Source organism: Giraffa tippelskirchi, chromosome 4 (genome assembly GCF_054371585.1).
Source record: "Giraffa tippelskirchi isolate mGirTip1 chromosome 4, T2T-mGirTip1v1.2.pri, whole genome shotgun sequence".
NCBI classification, from domain to species: Eukaryota; Metazoa; Chordata; class Mammalia; order Artiodactyla; family Giraffidae; genus Giraffa; species Giraffa tippelskirchi.
The window spans coordinates 137,019,383-137,039,671 of record NC_137278.1 but is presented as its reverse complement, the minus strand read 5'-3'; the positions used below and the strand labels follow the sequence as shown (position 1 = coordinate 137,039,671).

The 20,289-nt window shown below is 38.8% G+C and overlaps 1 protein-coding gene across 17 annotated transcripts in view; it reads left to right on the top strand.

Annotated features, from left to right (window-relative positions):
- TMEM117 (transmembrane protein 117) overlaps positions 1-20,289 on the top strand; it is a 543,516-nt gene that overhangs the window by 472,246 nt on the left and 50,981 nt on the right. The window contains exon 7 of one of the 17 annotated variants that reach the window (XM_081593603.1): positions 12,154-12,356. The exons of the other annotated variants lie outside the window; for them this stretch is intronic. Coding sequence (XP_081449729.1) covers positions 12,154-12,159 — 6 coding nt within the window. The 3' untranslated portion in view covers positions 12,160-12,356. Of the gene's footprint in view, positions 1-12,153; positions 12,357-20,289 lie in introns of those variants that run through there. 17 annotated transcript variants of the gene reach the window in all.

Sequence of the window (20,289 nt, the reverse complement as noted above, 5' to 3'; positions counted from 1 at the left end):
CCTGGAAGAGAAAGTTTTTAACCAAGTTAATTTTCTTAAAATACTGAGACACTGATATAAGACAGATTTTGTCTTAAAGACAAAGTCCTTAGCTGTATTAAGAGATGGAATTGAAGTTTTTAAAATTCAGACTATGAGAAAAAGAGATGAGAAGTCCATGATGGGTATGAGTCATAGCTTGTTTTTTTTTGGTAATTTTTTTATTGTGGTAAAATAATAATAACATAAAATTGACCAATTTAACCATTTAAGTGTACAGTTCTGTGGCTTTACCTATATTCACATTATTGTGCAATTGACAAAGGCTCTCCCTGACCGGGCTCCCCATGACTCAGCGGTAAGGAATCCTCCTGCAATTCAGGAGTCACAGGAGATGCAGATTCCATCCCTGGGTTGGGAAGATCCCTGGAGGAGGGAATGGCAACCCACTCCAGTATTATTGTCTGGAGAATTCCACGGATAGAGGAGCCTAGTGGGCTACAGTCCATAGGGTCACAAAGAGTCGGACACAACTGAAGTGACTTAGCATATACATAGCACCCACTCTCCTTGACCAGAGTCTAGTCAGGCTTCTCTAAGAGCTCTCCTCTGCTAGACTTCCTGCCTTGGCATTGTCCTCAAGCCTGCCTAGCCCTTTGTGGCAAAAATCCTACTACGTCGGCTTAGAGTGACTGCTTGACCTTTATCTAATCACCCCTGGCTGCCTTCTTCAAGAATCCTGTCAAGTTGGTTTAGTAAGAATTTCATATCCTTGATGTGTCCTTTTAGTAATTTTCCATCCACTGACACCACTGTGGTTCAGCTAGTGTGAACCACAAATGCTTTGATTGCCCAGAAACCAATAAATAAAAAAAGTTTGGAATCATACCATTTGTGAATTGGTCAGTTTCTGAATAGAGGTGACTTCTTCAATATTTGATTTATACATTAAATAAAAGCTAAAGGCTAATTTTTCCCCCATTGGCATGCTTTTTAAGATTTTTTTTTCTTTGGACCAATTTTAAAGTCTTTGTTGAATTTGTTACATTATTGCTTCTGTTTCATGTTTTGGTTTTTTGGCCATGAGGCATGTGGGATCGATCTTAGGTCCAAACCAGGAATTAAACTGGCACCCCCTGTGTTAGAAGGTGAAGTATTAACCACTGGACTACCAGGAAGTCCTGGCATGCTTATTTTAAGTTTTTCCTTTCCTTTTTCTTTTTTTCCAGTAGCCAGCGAGTCACAGAAGTGGTGCCATTCAAATTTCTTGATTATCTAAGTGTCTTTTTAATCTCTGCAGAAGCAAAGGCACTATACTGTAAATACAGCACCATGGGTGCCAAATCAGAAGCTGTCACATGACATATTAGATCCTCCGAGATCCTTGTCAACTTTAATAATAGCAATATTTCATAAGCCAAGAGTCCCCTCTGGGGCCAGCCTAATACTAATAGCCTAACTGTTAAGTTCTAGCCCATTTCAGTGTTCCTCAGGGTTTCATATTTGTTTCTTCTATGTTCAAACTGCATGCCAAACAGTTAAAGAGCTTTTAAACAATTAAGAAGGAACCTCTTGTTAATTTAAGCTTAACTGTTGACAGTTTGGATCATAGGGTAATTGTTCATGAATTAATGATGCAGTGAGGTTCATTGAAATTGAACAGACAGTATTGACTACCTTTCTAAGCTTCCTATAGAAGTCAACATTTTTTACTACTCACAGTGTCGAATACCCTTTCTTGTACACCGGGTTTCTCCCTCCCACCCAGAGGGAAGCTGTCTGGGGACTAGATCCCTGCCTGCTGCCACTCTTTTGTCCCTCAGAGCATCCAGCTCCACCACACTGGAAGTGTCCAGTGACACTTCCCATGGACTGACAAGGAAATTTTTCATCCTTATCACCTTGGGCGCATGGGTTTTACCTATGCTTCCAAAAATAGATTTAGCTCGTTAAAGTAATATTAATTCAATAATTATATGAATTCCTACCAAGTATCAACTCTGTGCTGGAGGCATCACATTTACTAACTTATCACATAAATCAGGCACTGATTATTCTTCAGTTACATGTATGTAAACTGAGGCCCAGTGAAGGCACACTCTGCATGGGTCACTTACCAGCCCTGGTGCAAGGGACACATATGGAACATCTCTGGGATCTGGCTTCCCTTATTTAAATGATGGGATCAGCAACACTGCTACCAAGTGTTGCTATAAGAAATAAATTATGTAATGCTTTATTTTAATCCCTTTTCTTCTTTTCTTCACTTTGCAGAAATGGAATAAGTTTTTACAGAGCATTTCACTTCTTAATAGAAAGTGAAAACAATGTCTCCTCATTTAGACTAATGAGCCAGTCTTTCACCATGTTATACCAGATTGTTCTGTATCAAAGAACTGGGCCAAATGAAACTAAAACTAAATGTGCTTATTTAAGGCTGTCTTTAAATATTTTTTAATAATATGACCATTAATGAAATTGTTCTGTAGAACCCTATTGTAGTCTAAGTTAAAATTTATGACCCCAGCATAATTAATATATAGGATCTCAGGCACTTACATAATCCTATGAAATTTTTTTAGGCAGAATCAATTCATAGCTAAAGGCTTATAAAAATGATACTAAACTACATATACATAAATGTATGTACTTGGGCTTCCCTTGTAGCTCAGTTGGTAAAGAATCTTCCTGCAGTACAGGAGACCTGGGTTTGATCCCCAGGTCAGGAAGATCCACTGGAGGAGGAAATGGCAACCTACTCCAGTAGTCTTATCTGGAGAATCCCATGGACAGAGGGGCCTGGAGGGCTACGGTGCATGGGGTTGCAAGAGTCGAACACGACTTAGTGACTACACCACCACCATACATAAATGTAGAATTGTATCACTATGGAAACATTGATATTCCATTTATATTAAATACATTTATTTCTAGTCAGGCATTTGAGTGTGTGCATAGATAGTTTTAACTAATAGCAGAGGATTTTAAATATCTGTAACTTTAAATTATCTTAAAAATAATTTTGTGTAAGCTATACCTTTTCAGTTGCAACTGCTGCTGCTAAGTCGCTTCGGTCGTGTCCAACTCTGTATGACTCCATAGATGGCAGCCCACCAGGCTCCCCTATCCTTGGGATTCTCCAGGCAAGAACACTGGAGTGGGTTTCTATTTCCTTCTCCAATGCGTGAAAGTGAAGTCGCTCAGTCGTCTCCGACTCCTAGCAACCCCATGGACTACAGCCTACCAGGCTCCTCTGTCCGTGGGATTTTCCAGGCAAGAGTACTGGAGTGGGGTGCCATTGCCTTCTCTGGTTGCAGCTGATACTAGCAAATTTAAAATAGGTCTTTGTGTATTGACAGGTTTTTTTTTATCATGTTATATATATTTTTATTACAATTGATAAGTGTGATAGATTACTAGAGAGTGTTGCTTAATATTTTCAAACCAACAAACAACAGTTGTGTTGTCAAAAACAGCTCAGGCAACTTGTACCTCTCTCACCTCTCTGAGACTCTGTTGTTCTTACTGGAAGTGTCTTTGATCAACCACTCCCAAGTTTCTTGCTTCAGACCACAGGGTATCAATGTCACTTGTTTGATAAGTGCCTATTAAATGCCAACAATATGCTAGGCCTGGGGCATTAAATGTGGTGGATAAAAATGGCATTGCCCTTTTGGAGCCTGGAATCTAGTGGCAGAACTAGGTATTAATCAATGAAGTATAGAAATATATACAAAAGAACAAACTATGGTGATTTTTCCTATGGAAAAGTATAAGAAGATATGAGAATATTGAAAGGGGGGACCTGGTATGGTCTGCAGAGCTTGATTACAGATTACCTCTCTGACGAATCAACTAGGTGAAGAAGGTGATACAGGGAAAGACTTCGGATTTTGCATGGATATAAGTTGATTTTCAAATATGTCTTCCTTGTCCTGAGGTAGGTTGCTTAAATTATCTGAAATCTCAATTTTCTCATTTATAAAAGGACTTTCTTGTATTTACCTCAATACAGTTCTTGAAGGCTGTAAACTAGATTTGTTAGTGCCTGGCATACAACGAGCACTTAGTAAATAATAGTGTCCTTTCTCTCCATTGCTCCTTTGATGACAAACTTTTTCTTAATGCCTAAAAAAATTGCATTCTTTCTTCTTAAATATTCTTACAAATTCTATCCAAATCAAAGACAGGTAATTACAATATAGAATTTTACCTGCGGTGGAAATACTGGTGTTCAATTTACCACATTTTATTTCAAGTCAAGTGTTTGACCAGGAGTGTAATTAAGGGAATGGATTCATTGACTTTAGGAAAATAGCATTATACATATCATTAGCTTGCCTGAGTAAAGTCATGTGTCTTAATGGAAAACCCACCAAACTAAGAGCTAGGAGAATGTGACTGCAAGTGAGATGTTTGAAAAGTCACGGTGCAGCTCTGGGCCTCAGGCCAATTCCAAATCCCTTTTAGCTCAATCATCATAGGAAGCTGAAAAATTGAATTAGTGCCTGTTTCACATGGTTGACTCTTATCCTTTCTGGGATTCTTAGCTGAAGGGTCACCTCCTCTGAGAAACCTGCTCTGACTGCCTAAGGTTTGGTCTGTTGTCAGTCCCCTAGGCTCCCTTAAAAGAAAAGACCACTGTTTACTGAATGTGCGTGCATAGGACTGAACCTTCCCCACACTATGTTCTCTGTGAGCAGGCTAATAGTGCCCACCTCACGTCTGAGCTTGACACAGTGCCCGACATTTAATAGGCACCATGCTGCCGAGAGAGTATTTGGTGTATCACCTAAGACAGAAAAAAGATCACCAGTTATGTGCTTAGCACCATAAAAATGTTCTGAAAAACCATATAGACTGAACTTTCACCTTAAGGAAGTTACAGTTAAGTGAAGAGAGCAAGACTAAAACACAAACAAAAATCAGACACTATAAGAAGGGCATTGTAAAATGAGGTATGTGCCGTAAGTTCTTCATGGAGTCCAAGAACGGTCATGGGAAAGACAGACGTTTGAAGACTGGAAGAGTTGACTGAGTTGAAAACGGAATAGACAGAACACATGGGAAGATAGTATATCGAGCAGGATGCATGGTAGTTGGTGGTGGGAACCGAAGCCTGAAGTCAAGTTATGAAGGGTCTTGAAAATCAAGAGGAGCCATTTACAATTTTTAGAAGTTTCATACATATGATTTCGTATAATCCCATAATAATTCTTTTTTAAAATCCTCTACTAATATTGCCCCCCCCCCACTTTCTCTCTCCTCAGGGAACCACTAGTTTGTTCTCTGCATCTGTGAAGTCTGCTTCTTTTTTGTTTTATTAACTATTTTTTTAGATTCCATATATCATAAAGTGATATCAAGTGATATTATAAAGTGTCTGATTTATTTTACTTATCATAAAAGTGAAAGAAAAGTTTAAGTGTTAGTCGCGCAGTCATGTCCAACTCTGCGACCCCATGGACTGTAACCCACCAGGCCCCCTATGCCTTCCAAGTCCATATATGTTGCTGCAAATGGCAAAATATCATTCTTTTTTATGGATGAGTAGTATTCCATTGTGTGTACATGTGTGTGTGTGTATGGATATATACCACATCTTTGTGCATTTATCTGTCGATGGACACGTAAAATGCTTAAATACTTTGGCAATTGTAAATAACACTGTTATGAACATTGAGGTGCATGTAACTTTTCAAATTAGTGTTTCTGGAGTTCTTTGGATATAAACCCAGGAGTGGAATTGCTAGGTCATATGGAAATTCTATTTTTACTTTTTGGAGACACCTCCCTAAAATTTTCCACCATGTCTGAACCAATTTACATTTTCACCAGCATAATAGAAGGGTTCCCTTTTCTCCACATCCTTGCCAATGTTCGTTATTTGTATTTTTTTGATGAGAAACGCTGGGCTGGAAGAAGCTCAAGCTGGAATCAAGATTGCTGGGAGAAATATCAATAACCTCAGATATGCAGATGATACCACCATTATGGCACAAAGTGAAGAGGAACTAAAAAGCCTCTTGATGAAAGTGAAGGAGGAGACTGAAAAAGTTGGCTTACAGCTCAACATTCAGAAAACTAAGATCATGGCTTCTGGTCCCATCACTTCATGGGAAATAGATGGGGAAACAGTGTCAGACTTTATTTTTCTGGACTCCAAAATCACTGCTGATGGTGATTGCAGCCATGAAATTAAAAGACGCTTACTCCTTGGAAGGAAAGTTATGACCAACCTAGATAGCATATTAAAAAGCCGAGACATTACTTTGCCAACAAAGGTCTGTCTAGTCAAGGCTATGGTTTTTCCAGTAGTCATGTATGGATGTGAGAGTTGGACTGTGAAGAAAGCTGAGCACCAAAGAATTAATGCTTTTGAACTGTAGTGTTGGAGAAGACTCTTGAGAGTCCCTTGGACTGCAAGAAGATCCAACCAGTCCATCCTAAAGGAGATCAGCCCTGGGTGTTCATTGGAAGGACTGATGTTGAAGCTGAAACTCCAATACTTTGGCCACCTGATGCGAAGAGCTGACTCATTGGAAAAGACCCTGATGCTGGGAAGGATTGGGGGCAGGAGGAGAAGGGGATGACAGAGGATGAGATGGCTGGATGGCATCACCGACTCGATGGACATGAGTTTGTGTAAACTTTGGGAGTTGGTGATGGACAGGGAGGCCTGGCGTGCTGCGATTCATGGGATCGCAAAGAGTCGGACACAACTGAGCGACAAAACTCACTGACTGACTTGATGATTGCCATTCTGACAGGTGTGAGGTAACATCTCATTGTGGTTTTAATTAGCATTTCCCTGCTGATTAGTGATGTTGAACATCTTTTCAAGTGCCTAGAATTTAAAGAATCTTTTTTTCAAGAAAAAGAAAGTTCACAAAAAACATAATAAGGGAAATTAGAAGAAGGTTTAGAAGGAGGGTGATCACAATAAATAATGAGTCAGTTGAGTGGCCTTATCTTGTATCTAGGAAAAACTTTTGACAGAAAATTAAATAGGTGAGCATTACCTCGCTCAGCCATGTCTGACTCTTTGCGACCCCATGGACTGGAGCCCCACCAAGCTCCTTTGTCCATGGAATTCTCCAAGAAAAAGTCCTGGTGGGTAGCCATTCCCTTCTTCAGTGGATCTTCCTTACCCAAGGACTGAACCCGGGTCTGCTGCACTGCAGGCAGATTCTTTACCATCTGAGCCATGAGGGAAGCCCCTTTGAGTACAGCATAGGAACAAAAGAAAGTTTTTATTGTTCAATTGCTCAGTTGTATCCAATTCTTCGAGACCCCATGGACTGCAGCATGCCAGGCTAGCCTGTCCTTTACCATCTCCTGGAGTTTGCTCAAACTCTTATACGTTGAGTCAGTGATGCCATCCACCCATCTCATCCTCTGTCATCCCCTTCTCCTCCTGCCTTCAATCTTTCACAGCATCAGGGTCTTTTCAAATGAGTCAGCTCTTCGCATCAGGTGGCCAAAGTATTGGAGCTTCAGCTTCAGCATCAGTCCTTCCAATGAATATCCAGGACTGATTTCCTTTAGAATTGACTGGTTTGATCTTGCATTCCAAGGGACTCTCAGGAGTCTTCTCCAACACCACAGTTCAAAAGCATCAACTTTTCAGTGCCCAGCCTTCTTTATGGTCCAATTCTCACATTCATACATGACTACTGGAAAAACCATAGCTTTGACTATATGGACCTTTGTTGGCAAAGTAATGTGTCTGCTTTTAATATGCTGTCTAGGTTTGCCATAGCTTTTCTTCCAAGGAGCAAGCGTCTTTTAATTTCATGGCTGCAATCACCATCTGCAGTGATTTTGGAGCCTAAAAAACTAAAGTCTGTCACTGTTTCCTTTGTTTCCCCACCTATTTGCCATGAAGTGTTGGAACCAGATGGCATGATTAGTTTTTTGAATATTGAGTTTTAAGACAGCTTTTTCACTCTCCTCTTTTACCTTCATCAAAAGACTCTTTAGTACCTCTCCACTTTCTGCCATAAGGGTGGTGTCATCTGTGTATCTGAGGTTATTGATATTTCTCCCAGCAATCTTGATTCCAGCTTGTGCTTAATCCAGCCTGGCATTTCACAGAATGTACTCTGCATACAAGCTGGTTTTAGAAAAGGCAGAGGAACCAGAGATCAAATTGCCAATATCCGCTGGATCATCGAAAAAGCAAGAGAGTTCCAGAAAAACATCTATTTCTGCTTTATTGACTATGCCAAAGCCTATGACTGTGTGGATCACAATAAACTGTGGAAAATTCTGAAAGAGATGGGAATACCAGACCATCTGACCTGTCTCTTGAGAAACCTGTATGCAGGTCAGGAAGCAACAGTTAGAACTGGACATGGAACAACAGACTGGTTCCAAATAGGAAAAGGAGTATGTCAAGGCTGTATATTGTCACTCTGCTTATTTAACTTATATGCAGAGTACATCATGAGAAACGCTGTGCTGGAAGAAACACAAGCTGAAATCAAGATGCTGGGAGAAATATCAATAACCTCAGATATGCGGATGATACCACCCTTATGGCAGAAAGTGAAGAAGAACTAAAGAGCCTCTTGATGAAGATGAAAGAGGAGAGTGAAAAAGTTGGCTTAAAGCTTAACGTTCAGAAAACTAAGATCATGGCATCTGGTCCCATCACTTCATGGGAAATAGATGGAGAAACAGTGGAAACAGTGTCAGACTTTATTTTTCTGGACGCCAAAATCACTGCAGACGGTGATTGCAGCCATGAAATTAAAAGACACTTACTCCTTGGAAGGAAAGTTATGACCAACCTAGATAGCATATTAAAAAGCCGAGACATTACTTTGCCAACAAAGGTCTGTCTAGTCAAGGCTATGGTTTTTCCAGTAGTCATGTATGGATGTGAGAGTTGGACTGTGAAGAAAGCTGAGCACCAAAGAATTGATGCTTTTGAACTGTAGTGTTGGAGAAGACTCTTGAGAGTCCCTTGGACTGCAAGGATATCCAATCAATCCATCCTGAAAGAGATCAATCCTGGGTGTTCATTGGAAGGTCTGATGTTGAAGCTGAAACTCCAATACTCTGGCCACCTCATGCGAAGAGTTGACTCATTGGAAAAGACCCTAATGCTGGGAAGGATTGAGGGCAGGAGGAGCAGGGGACGACAGAGGATGAGATGGTTGGATGGCATAACCGACTCGATGGACATGGATTTGGGTGGACTCTGGGAGTTGGTGATGGACAGAGAGGCCTGGCGTGCTGCAATTCATGGGGTCGCAGATAGTCGGACACGACTGAGCAACTGAACTGAACTGAACTGAACTGAACTCTGCATATAAGTTAAATATGCTGCTGCTGCTGCTAAGTCGCTTCAGTCGTGTCTGACTCTTTGCGACCCCATGGACTGCAACCTACTAGGCTCCTCCGTTAAATATGCAAGGTGACAATATACAGGCTTGATGAACTCCTTTCCCAATTTTGAACCACTCCGTTGTTCCATGTCTGATTCTAGCTGTTGCTTCTTGACCTCCTTACAGGTTTCTCAGGAGGCAGGTAAGGTGGTCTGGGATTCCCATCACTTTAAGAATTTCCCACCTTTTGTTGTGATCCACACAGTTAAAGGCTTTAGGGTAGTCAATGAGGCAGAAGTAGATGTTTTTCTAGGATTCTCTTGCTTTTTCTATGATCCAGAAGATGTTGACAATTTAATCTCTGGTTCCTCTGCCTTTTCTAAATCCAGCTTATACATCTGGGAGATCTTGGTTCACATACTAGCTTGGAGGATTTTGAGCATTACCTTGCCAGCATGTGAAATGAGTGCAATTGTTTGGTCGTTTGAACATTCTTTGGCATTGCCCTTCTTTGGGATTGGAATGAAAACTGACCTTTTCCTATCTTGTGGCCACTGCTGAGTTTTCCAAATTTGCTATCATATCGAGTACAGCACTTTTACAGCATCATCTTTTAAGATTTGAAATAGCTCAACTGGAATTCCATCACCTCCACTAGCTTTGTTCGTAGTGATTCTTCCTAAGGTCCACTTGACTTCACACTTCAGGAATGTCTGGCACTATGTGAGTGATCACACCCTTGTGGTTATCCGGGTCATGAAGATTTTTTTGTACAGTTCTTCTGTGTATTCTTGCCACCTCTTCTTAATTTCTTCTGCGTCTGTTAGGTCTATGTTGTTTCTGTCCTTTATTATGTTTTTTTGCATGAAATATTCCCTTGGTATTTCTAATTTTCTTAAAGAGATTTCTAATCTAGTTTACTCTAATCCCTAAAAAAAAGTGGGGATTATAAATACAAAGAGTTAAGGGATAGAGGGGAAAAAAACAAAAAACATTCAATTGATTCAGAATTTATACCAGCTTTGGCTCAGACTTTTTTTTTCCTTTTTTACTTTACATCAGTTGTGTTTAAATATTTTAATAAAGAAAAAAATCCTAGAGGCATATACACTTGATGGATTTGGTAATGTGGGCCTCTGGTGGCATTGAACATGAAACTAACATGCTCATAATAAAGTTTCTAGAAATTTAGGATAGATTCTCAGGATAGTTCAGTTCAGTTCAGTCGCTCAGTCGTGTCTGACTCTTTGTGACCCCATGAATCACAGCACACCAGGCCTCCCTGTCCATCACCAGCTCCTGGAGTTTACCCAAACCCATGTCCATCAAGTCGGTGGTGCCATCCAACCATCTCATCCTCTTGTCCCCTTCTCCTCCTGCCCCCAATCCTTCCCAGCATTAGGGTCTTTTCCAATGAGTCAACTCTTCGCATCAGGTGGCCAGAGTATTGTAGTTTCAGCTTCAACATCAGTCCTTGCAATGAACACCCAGGACTGATCTCCTTTAGGATGGACTGGTTGGATCTTCTTGCAGTCCAAGGGACTCTCAAGAGTCTTCTCCAACACCACAGTTCAAAAGCATCAGGATAGTCTGTACATGCTAAGTCAATTCAATAGTGTCCAAATCTTTTGCAACCCTGTGGGCTGTAGCCTGCCATACTCCTCTGTCCATGAGGATTCTCCAGGCAAGAATTCTAGAGTGTGTTGCCTTGCTCTCCTCCAGGGGATCTTCCAAGCCCAGAATTGAACCCATGTCTCTGAAGTCTCCTGCATTGGCGGGTGGGTTCTTCACCACTAGTGCCTCCTGGGAAGCCCTCATAGGATAGAACTAAATCTAAAATAAGTAAGACAATGAACAAAGTCATTTTAGAATAATACTTTTTATTTAAATCATGTTCTTATTATCTAACTCATGCTCATTTTTTTAATCTCATTGATCATCATAGCAGTTCAAGCAGGTAGAGTAGCATTTACAGAAGAACAGATACTCAGAGATTAGTTGTCATGTTCAGAGTCATCTAATTAATGCAGGGTCAGGATTAAAAGGAAAAATTTCTGAATTTCAAATCTATATTATTAAAGTTAAAACTAAAATTTATTAAATGGTAGCAGTGTTATGCGTGCATGCTCAGTCACTAAGTCATGTCCCACTCTTTTGTGACTTCACAAGGAGCCCACCAGATTCCTCTACCCATGGAATTTTCCAGACATGAATACTGGAGTGGGCTGCCATTTCTCCTTCCGGAGGATCTTCCCAACCCAGGGGTTCAACCTGCATCTCTTGTATCTCCTGCATTGGCAGGCATATTCTTTACCGCTGCACCACCTGGGGATATGTTTTCTATAAATAGAGTGAATTTAAGATATGGCAGTCAACATGTTTAATTTAATTTCTTGAGTTCTGTTAGTTGATTCATAAGTTTTGGCCAGAGAACAATGCATTGTGACAATTTCTTGCCAAATACTTTAGGGTAGTCCATGTAGTATCTGTGCTGAAGAGGACAGATCCTGGGCTCAGATTTGCTGGGATAAACCCTGATCCCCATTTACTAATTTGTTACCTTATGCAAGTTTCTTAACCTTTGTAAGTCCTATTGTCTTTGTCTATAAAAAGTAGATAATAATAATAATAAACTTTATGATTCTTTTAAAATCAGTTCAGTTCAGTCACTCAGTCATGTCTGACTCTTTGCGACCCCATGAACCACAGCACACCAGGCCTCCCTGTCCATCAGCAGCTCCCAGAGTCTACCCAAACCCATGTCCATCAAGTTGGGGATGCCATCCAATCATCTCATCCTCTGCTGTCCCCTTCTCCTCCTGCCCCCAATCCTTCCCAGCATTAGGGTCTTTTCCAATGAGTCAACTCTTCGCATGAGGTGGCCAGAGTATTGGAGTTTCAGCTTCAACATCAGTCCTTCCAATGAACACCCAGGACTGATCTCTTTTAGGATGGACTGGTTGGATCTTCTTGCAGTCCAAGGGGCAAGGAATAAATAAAGGAATTGATGGTAAGGAATAAAAAGTTCTCATGCAAGCTAAACCACTGTTGTACGTATATTTTATACATAGGTACAGACATACATGTATTTCCTATTTGCCATGAACTACTAATTTGTATTTTAGGACATGTCTAATCCATTTCATTTTCTAACCATTCACTATAGAAATGACACAGTTTTTAGGAAAATGGAATGCAAGCTTTTATGACATTTTACTGATTTTTAGTGATCTGTGTTGATTAATGAAGCTTTATTGGAAACCAAAAGCAAATAATTCCTGGATTCCTGGTTTTAGGTTTTAAAGCACTCCATTAGGCATTGGAAAAGTGCCTGAAAGTTACATTTTAAAGGCTTTTCTTTTTAAACCAAAGCCTTTTCATTTTCCCAATAAGGTGTTTTATGTAAAACATGAAATCACTCATGAGTAAGTACATGTTGGTAAGTACATGAGTAAGAGTACTTTATGACTACACTTTATAAATGTTTAGATTTAGATATTTCTTTCTTACCCTTCCTCCCCTCTCACGCTGCACTCCACAGCTGTTTCAAAATTATTTATTCAAAACAATGTGAGTAAACTTCAGCAGGACCCACTGTTGGCTAGAGCAGTTTTAGCATGCCCAGAAATTGAAGCTGCTGATAGGAGTAGTGCTGTGAATTTAAACATATGAGAAGCAAGACTGAGCTTTTAAATTATTATTTGAAACCCAATACCTTCAGTAACTTCTACTCCTTTCTGCTGTGTATAATATTCCTTTGTGTTTGTGGAAACTTGTAGAAAACACCTCGTGGCATCCAGTAAAATAAGAATGTAACAGAGCTGCTGGGAGGGGCTAAAGAGGTACAAGGAGACGGAGGGGGTGATCCCAGTTCTGGTCAGTCATAGCCTCCATCCTTGAGAGACATCCTCTGCTATAGACTGGTAACCTGACTTCATATTTCAAAAGGACCAAATCACACATTTGTCTGAAAAGGAAAATAATGTATCTTCTGATGGAGATGAGGACAACCAGCCTTGCAGGAGATCCTTAGGAGTCAGAGTCACAGCATGTATGCCATTCTAACACCCACATTTTCACATCTAACTGCATCTCAAAAGCCAGTGGATACACTTAATACTTTATTCTTATATTCCTTTAATCATAAAAATGATTATTAAGTTGTTAGTACATCTTATAATTGAGTTTATGTATTTACTTTATGTGTAAATATATTTATTGTATTTATTAGATATACGCTTTATATAGACACATAGGCATTCACAATATTTTGGCATTGAAAAGTACAAAATATTTTGGACAAAATTGTATAAATTATGTGTTGGTAAATGTATGTGCAGTCTAACAATATTTCATTCCTTTGCAACCGACAGAACAGAGAAGGCAGGAATGAATGATTAAGAACCACTGATCTATGATGAGGAAATGCTGGCAATATTTAAAGTAGATAAATTTTTTATTTTAAGGGATACTATAGGTGTTACATTAGAACTGAGGTTTGTAGAAATACATTTTTAAAATATTTTTATAAGATGTATTTTTTTTTTAATTTATTGAAACAATTATTTTATAAAATGGGTCTTGACTTCTAGGAAATTGTGAATTATTTGAAAAATTTAACACAACATCTTGATCTAAATTAAGGTGAAGAAATGTGGGATAAGTGAGCATGAGCGTAGCTTAGTGGGTTCAGAACTGATTGAAGATTGGGCTTAATATGTTAATTAAACAAATCAATGTCAGTCTTTAATGTGATTTCTAAAGGTTTGCAGCAGGCTTTTATTTTTAATCCTCTCCTATTTAACTTCTTTCTAAGTAAATTGCATTCTGGTCAAATCTACAGATGAAACTAACTTGAAAGGTATAGATAATATATTGGATTATAAAACTGTAGATCAAATCTAATAAGATGCAACTTAACAGAAGTAAATGTGGCTTCTACTCTTTAAAAACACACATGTGTGTGTGCACACATGTGCATACAGAAACACACATGAAAAAGTTGGTGGAAAACAGGTTTTAAAGTAACATGTATCAGTATAGAACATTTTTTTAAAACAGTGGATGAATAGTGAATATTTACTATTAATTGGCTTTCAAAGCAGGAAGCTAAAGGAAATGAGGAAAAAATAGACCATAAAATTATAAATGAGAAGAGTACATAATCATGAATATAGAGGAAATTAAAGAAATAATTTCAAAATTATTTCAAAAGCATTATACAAATATATTTGTATATGTGCATGTAGGCACACACATTTTCAAAAGCCAGCAACATACTTAATGGCTAAATATTAGAATTCTAAATGCATTTCCTTTCAATTTAGGAACAAGATAAGGGTGTTCTATCATTAGAGTTGGTTGGCAGATACAAGAAGCCATTCTAACTAATATTAGTATTTAGATATGGTCACATGGCAGAAGTGATTATGAAATGGTTTGAAGACTGTGGAGCAAGATATAGGCTTAGCTTCCAAGTCTGTCAGCCAGAATTCCAGTCTAGAACTGATCTGCCAGGAGAGCTGCTGCCATCATTGGGATTATGAAGTAGGGGAAATCCAGCAATCCCAACAGCTGGCTCCATGACCACACCATCTCAGGTATGACCTATGGCAGCAAAACAAATGCTCTGCCCACTACCTCTCAATACCTACAAAAGAAGGCATTAGACACAGGGTCTCTGTATGATTGAGAAAACCTCAGAACATCTATGATGGTGCTCCTGGTTTACAGTATCAACAGATCAGATTATAGGTTGGATCTAAGCTTTAAGTGACCCTAGGAACTAAGCTAGAGGCTTAGTTTCCTAGCCTCTAGCAAGCAATAAGTCATTTTAAATAGGAAATGAAATGGCCAGGATTGGAACAATCTAAAACATCTGCCATACTATGATTCCATTGCTCAGGAAATAGTAGCCAATGAAGTTAACCAAGAGAAAGAAATCAGAAGTATAAAGAAGGAAGCAGAATTATCATGTTTTTAGTTAATAGGGTCATATGCTCAGAAAACCAAGAGAATCAGCACAAACAATACTAGAAACAGTGTTAGAAATATATTTGGTTTTAAAATTAATATATAGAAATCAAATAGCTTTTCTATAATCAGTAACCACTTAGACAATACAATAAAAGAAGTTATCCCATTTACAAGTGCAACCACCACAACAAAAGATATACCAGCTCCCATAAAGTTAATAAAAATGTTTATGTGAAGAAGTTCTTGAAAATTCCTGCTAGAAATATATATAAATATATATAAGAAATATTAAAATTCTGGTGATATTGAACCTTGCTATTCAAAGCAGAACATGTTTTTACATTGCTTTTTCTTATATATATTTATAAATTATATATAATATAAATATATAATTATTAATATATTTATATAATTAATAATAAATATATAATATATAATTTATATATAATTAGTAAATATATATTTTTAGACTTCCCTGGTGGCTCAGACAGTAAAGCATCTGCCTACAATGAGGGAGACTCGGGTTCAATCCCTTGGTGGGGATGATCCTCTGGAGAAGGAAATGGCAACCCACTCCAGTACTCTTGCCTGGAAAATCCCATGGGAGGAGCCTGGTAGGCTATAGTCCACAGGGTTGCAAAGAGTTGAACATGGTTGAGCAACTTTACTTCATATTATTTTTAAATTATATATAATAAATAAATATATATTATTAATATTAATAAAACAAATATATGTTTATATATTAGATAATAATTATATATAATATATAATAAACATAAATATATAACATATAATTTATATAAATATAAGTATATGTTTATAAATTTATAAATATAAATTTATATATTTATAAATATATATAAGAAAAAACATGTTCTGTTATAAATAGCAAGGTTCAGTGTCACCAGTATTTTAATGTTTTTAAATCATATGTAAGATATATAAATATATAATACATGTATTATAGTATATATATATATTTTCTTTTCCCAAATCAACAAGACTTTTTTGGACCTGACAATTCTACATTTAAAATGAAAAAATACATGTGCAAAATTAGCAGTGAATATCTGAGCCAGATATTAAAATACATCATGAAACCATAACTAAAATATTTTTTGCATTAAGAAGTAATAGGAATTCACTAGATTAAGGTAGAGATATAGAACACATCTGAAAGTTATATAGAAATAATCTAATGTAAAATGAAGTTGATATTTCACATCAGTATGGAAAAAATAAATTATTCAATAACTGCTGAGGTAACAGGCTAGATGTTTGCAAAAAAAAATAGAATTGGATCTCAACCTAAATATTTAACACCATAATCACTTCTAGGTGAAATAAATATATTAAGGAGAAAAATGAGTAAAAGACATAGTTGATAAATGTAAATGGGTAATAAACATTAAAGGAGATTCAACTTCACTCATAACTTAGAAAAAACCAATCAAAGTAAAAATGATTCATTTTTTGCCTATCAGATATAAAGGCCATACGACCTTATTTATGAACACTGTAATCTGGCTGTAATTTCTACTTTTCTGGAAAGGTTAGCCAGTATCACCACAACTCTATTTTAGCACATTTGCCTACTCACTTTTTAGCCAATTTCCAGCTATGGAAGGCCTTTCCTGTTAAAATATATGAGGCTTGAGGAAGAAATAGCTCAACCCTCTCATCTCTAGCCATTTAACTTCTTAGCTGTGCATGTAACGAGTTTGTGTTCTTAAGAGATACCATGTAGTTGCCTTTTGGAGGGAGAGTGTGGGGAAGATGTGGGCTAGAGGCTTTGAGGGAGGGGAGGGATTGTTTTTAAATTAGAGGCATCTATATGCCTATAGGCTTCCCTGGTGGCTCATAGGTAGAGAATCCACCTACCAATGCAGGAGATGCAGGTTCAATCCCACATCTGGGAAGATCCCCTGGAGAAGGAAATGGCGACCCACTCCAATGTTCTTGCTGGGATAATCCCATGGACAGAGGAGCCTGGTGGGCTACAGTCCATGGGGTTGCAAAAGTCAGACACAACTTAGCAACTAAACAGCCACCACCACATATGTCTATAGGCATGTTTGAATTTTTGACCATTTTTATATTTTAAAAGCGGCATAGCATTTAGAACAGGGTTGGTGTTTGTCACACTCTTTCCTGAGGGGATGAACTGGTTGGCATTGGGTTCAGATGTAGGCACTACCTTCTAAGATCGGTCTGTGAGCTAGCCAGAACATGTTAGAAAACATAACCATGTCACAAAGGAATTTGCAGTCTTGCCAGAACAGGCATCCGGATATATTATATATAGTTAGGTGATTGAGGAACTGGGATAGAAATTATAGCAGTGCTCGTGAAAGAGAGTCTGGAAAAGGAATGAAAATGTGTTGGCTGTGGGCTCAAGGGATAGGATGGTGTTGGGGAGGATATTAAAGGAAACAGCTTTGGACTGATGGAAGAAAAAAATGCTAAGCAGCAAGGCTCTCTGAGGAGGCTGTTGTGGTCAGTAGTGAATCCTCTCATTCAGAAAGCTGTTCAGGACTAAGCCTCCTGTCAGTCAGGTAAGGGGAGCAAAGGGATCGAGATCAAGCTTGGGATCTACAGGCTCACAGACATAGAGAACAGACTTGTGTTTGCCAAGGGGGTTTGGGGGTGCAGAATGGGGGGATTGGGAGTTTGGGATAAGCAGATACACACTGTTATACACAGAATGGATGAACAGCAAGGTCCTACTCCATAGCCCAAGGAACCAATTCAATATCCTGTGATAAACCTTAATGAAAAAGAATATGAAAAAGAATGTGTATATATATACATGTACATGTGTATATCTGAATCACTATGCTGTACAGCAGAAATTAACACCACATTGTAAATCAACTATACTTCAATAAAATAAATTAAAAAAAACTCAGGATTCTTAGAGGTTATCCTAATCCTTCTGGTATTCACTGTTGGTTAGAGCCCTTAGATATTTTAAAAGATAAAAAAGAAATAGTTCTATATAAGAAAACAAACTTAAAATAGGTTGTAAAGCTAGCCGTTAGCCAATTAGTCTCTCAAGAACTCTTCTGGGGAACCAGCTCTTTAAAGCAGAACCACAGCAGATTGCTAGTCATGTCTAAAGGCCACAGGACCACTTTTATCACCTTTTCCATTTGGCTTTGCTATTTTTTCTAAAGGTTAGCCAGCTTTACCACATCTTAGCATCTTGGAAAATCCAGGGAACACTCCCTTCTTTTCAGCTTGCTTCCAGCTGGTGGATTCGAGACAGCTGCTTATAAGCAGCAAGAGGAGATATGACCTTGGAACAAAGGTAGTAAAGCAACTTTGGTCTCACCTTCCCTTCCTCAGACCACCAAGTTCTGAAAGTGAATGTTTAACACCCTTGGGAAGATTTCTGGCCTCTGTTCCAAACAATTACTGAACCAATCTAAATTACACAAACACAGACCATTTATCAAGGTCAGCCTGCAACGATTTGCATATCTAGGCAAAATGTTCCCAGTACAAAGGGTGAGCAGAGGATAAATAAAGCAGAAATAAGGTGCTGATTCAGTTCAGTCACTCAGTCGTGTCCAGCTCTTTGCGACCCCATGGACTGCAGCGTGCCAGGCTTCCCTATCCATCACCAACTCCTGGAGCCTGCTCAAACTCATGTCCATCAAGTCGGTGATGCCATCTAACCATCTCAGCTTCTGTCGTCCCCTTCTCCTCCTGCTAATTAGTCAAAGAAAAAAAAAAAAGATGCTGCCTAGTCCAAAAAAAAAAAAATCATTAAATACTTAACAATGGAAGAGTTAGCTGATTACCTGAATGATATTTTGTTTTATTAGTATGAGACAAAAATGTGCTTTTCTTCTTTTATAATAACCTAACAAACAAAACCGTTTGCAATTTAGATCGAGACAGTAAGACTTTGAAGGATGTTAACATTGTTGACAAATAAGGGAGAAGTGAAGAAAAAGAGACAGCCAGCTTGAGGGAAGTGGTAAAGGAGACAATATTTGCAACCCAGAAATCAGCTCCAACTCTCCTTTTCAGGCCTTATTTCCTACAATGATAAGCAAATTCTCTAAAACTTAGTGGTTGTCTATTAATAGCCCCTAATTAGAACTATGATTCTCCTTCAGTTCTACACATTCACCTAAAAAATTTGTTGTTGGTGGTGAATTTGAGGTTCTTTCTTCATCAGAAAATAATTGGGAGATGAAGCAGAGAGGTAAAGTGAAAATTTATTTAACCAAGGATACATTCTTAGAGGGAAAGCGGGCAGGCAGGTGAGGAGCTGCCACACTGAGTTTCTTTGGCAAGCTAGTTATGAGGGGCATACAATGAAGAGACGAAATATTCACTGGTGAAGGAGGAGTTTGGGGGTCGACTTCCCTGATTTTCATCCCAGCTCCATTTTCCTGAGGGGAGGAGGGATTTCTGCCCCCATTAGCTTAAATCAGAAATGTCCTGTGCTTCCCTGGTGGCTCAGATGGTAAAGAATCAGTCTGCAGTGTGGGAGACCTAGGTTTGATCCCTGGGTTGGGTAGATCCCCTGGAGAAGGGAATGGCCACCCACTCCAGTATTCTAGCCTGGAAAATTCCATGGATAGAGGAGCCTGGTGGGCAACAGTCCATGAGATCCCAGACCATGGGATCACAAAGAGTGGGATCGCAAAGACTTGGACACAACTGAGCGACTAACACACACAGAAGTGTCATGGTGTTGGTGCATTATGAGTAAGGTAAGGAGAGCACAGTGAGCAAAAGGTTACTTTTGGACTTGAGAGATTCCCACCTTTCCTCACCTTTCTTTGCTACTCAAACCCTTATCACCCAATTTCCTGTCATTTCCTGCTTTCCTTTGTCTGCCTATGGGCCCCCACTGTGTGATTTCCTGCCACCTGACCCCTGCCCCCATTTCTCTGCTGATAGTAGCTATCTGTCTGCTGTAACAAATTTACATCAAAAGTTAATATCAAATAAGCCCATCCCCCAAAGACAAGTATTG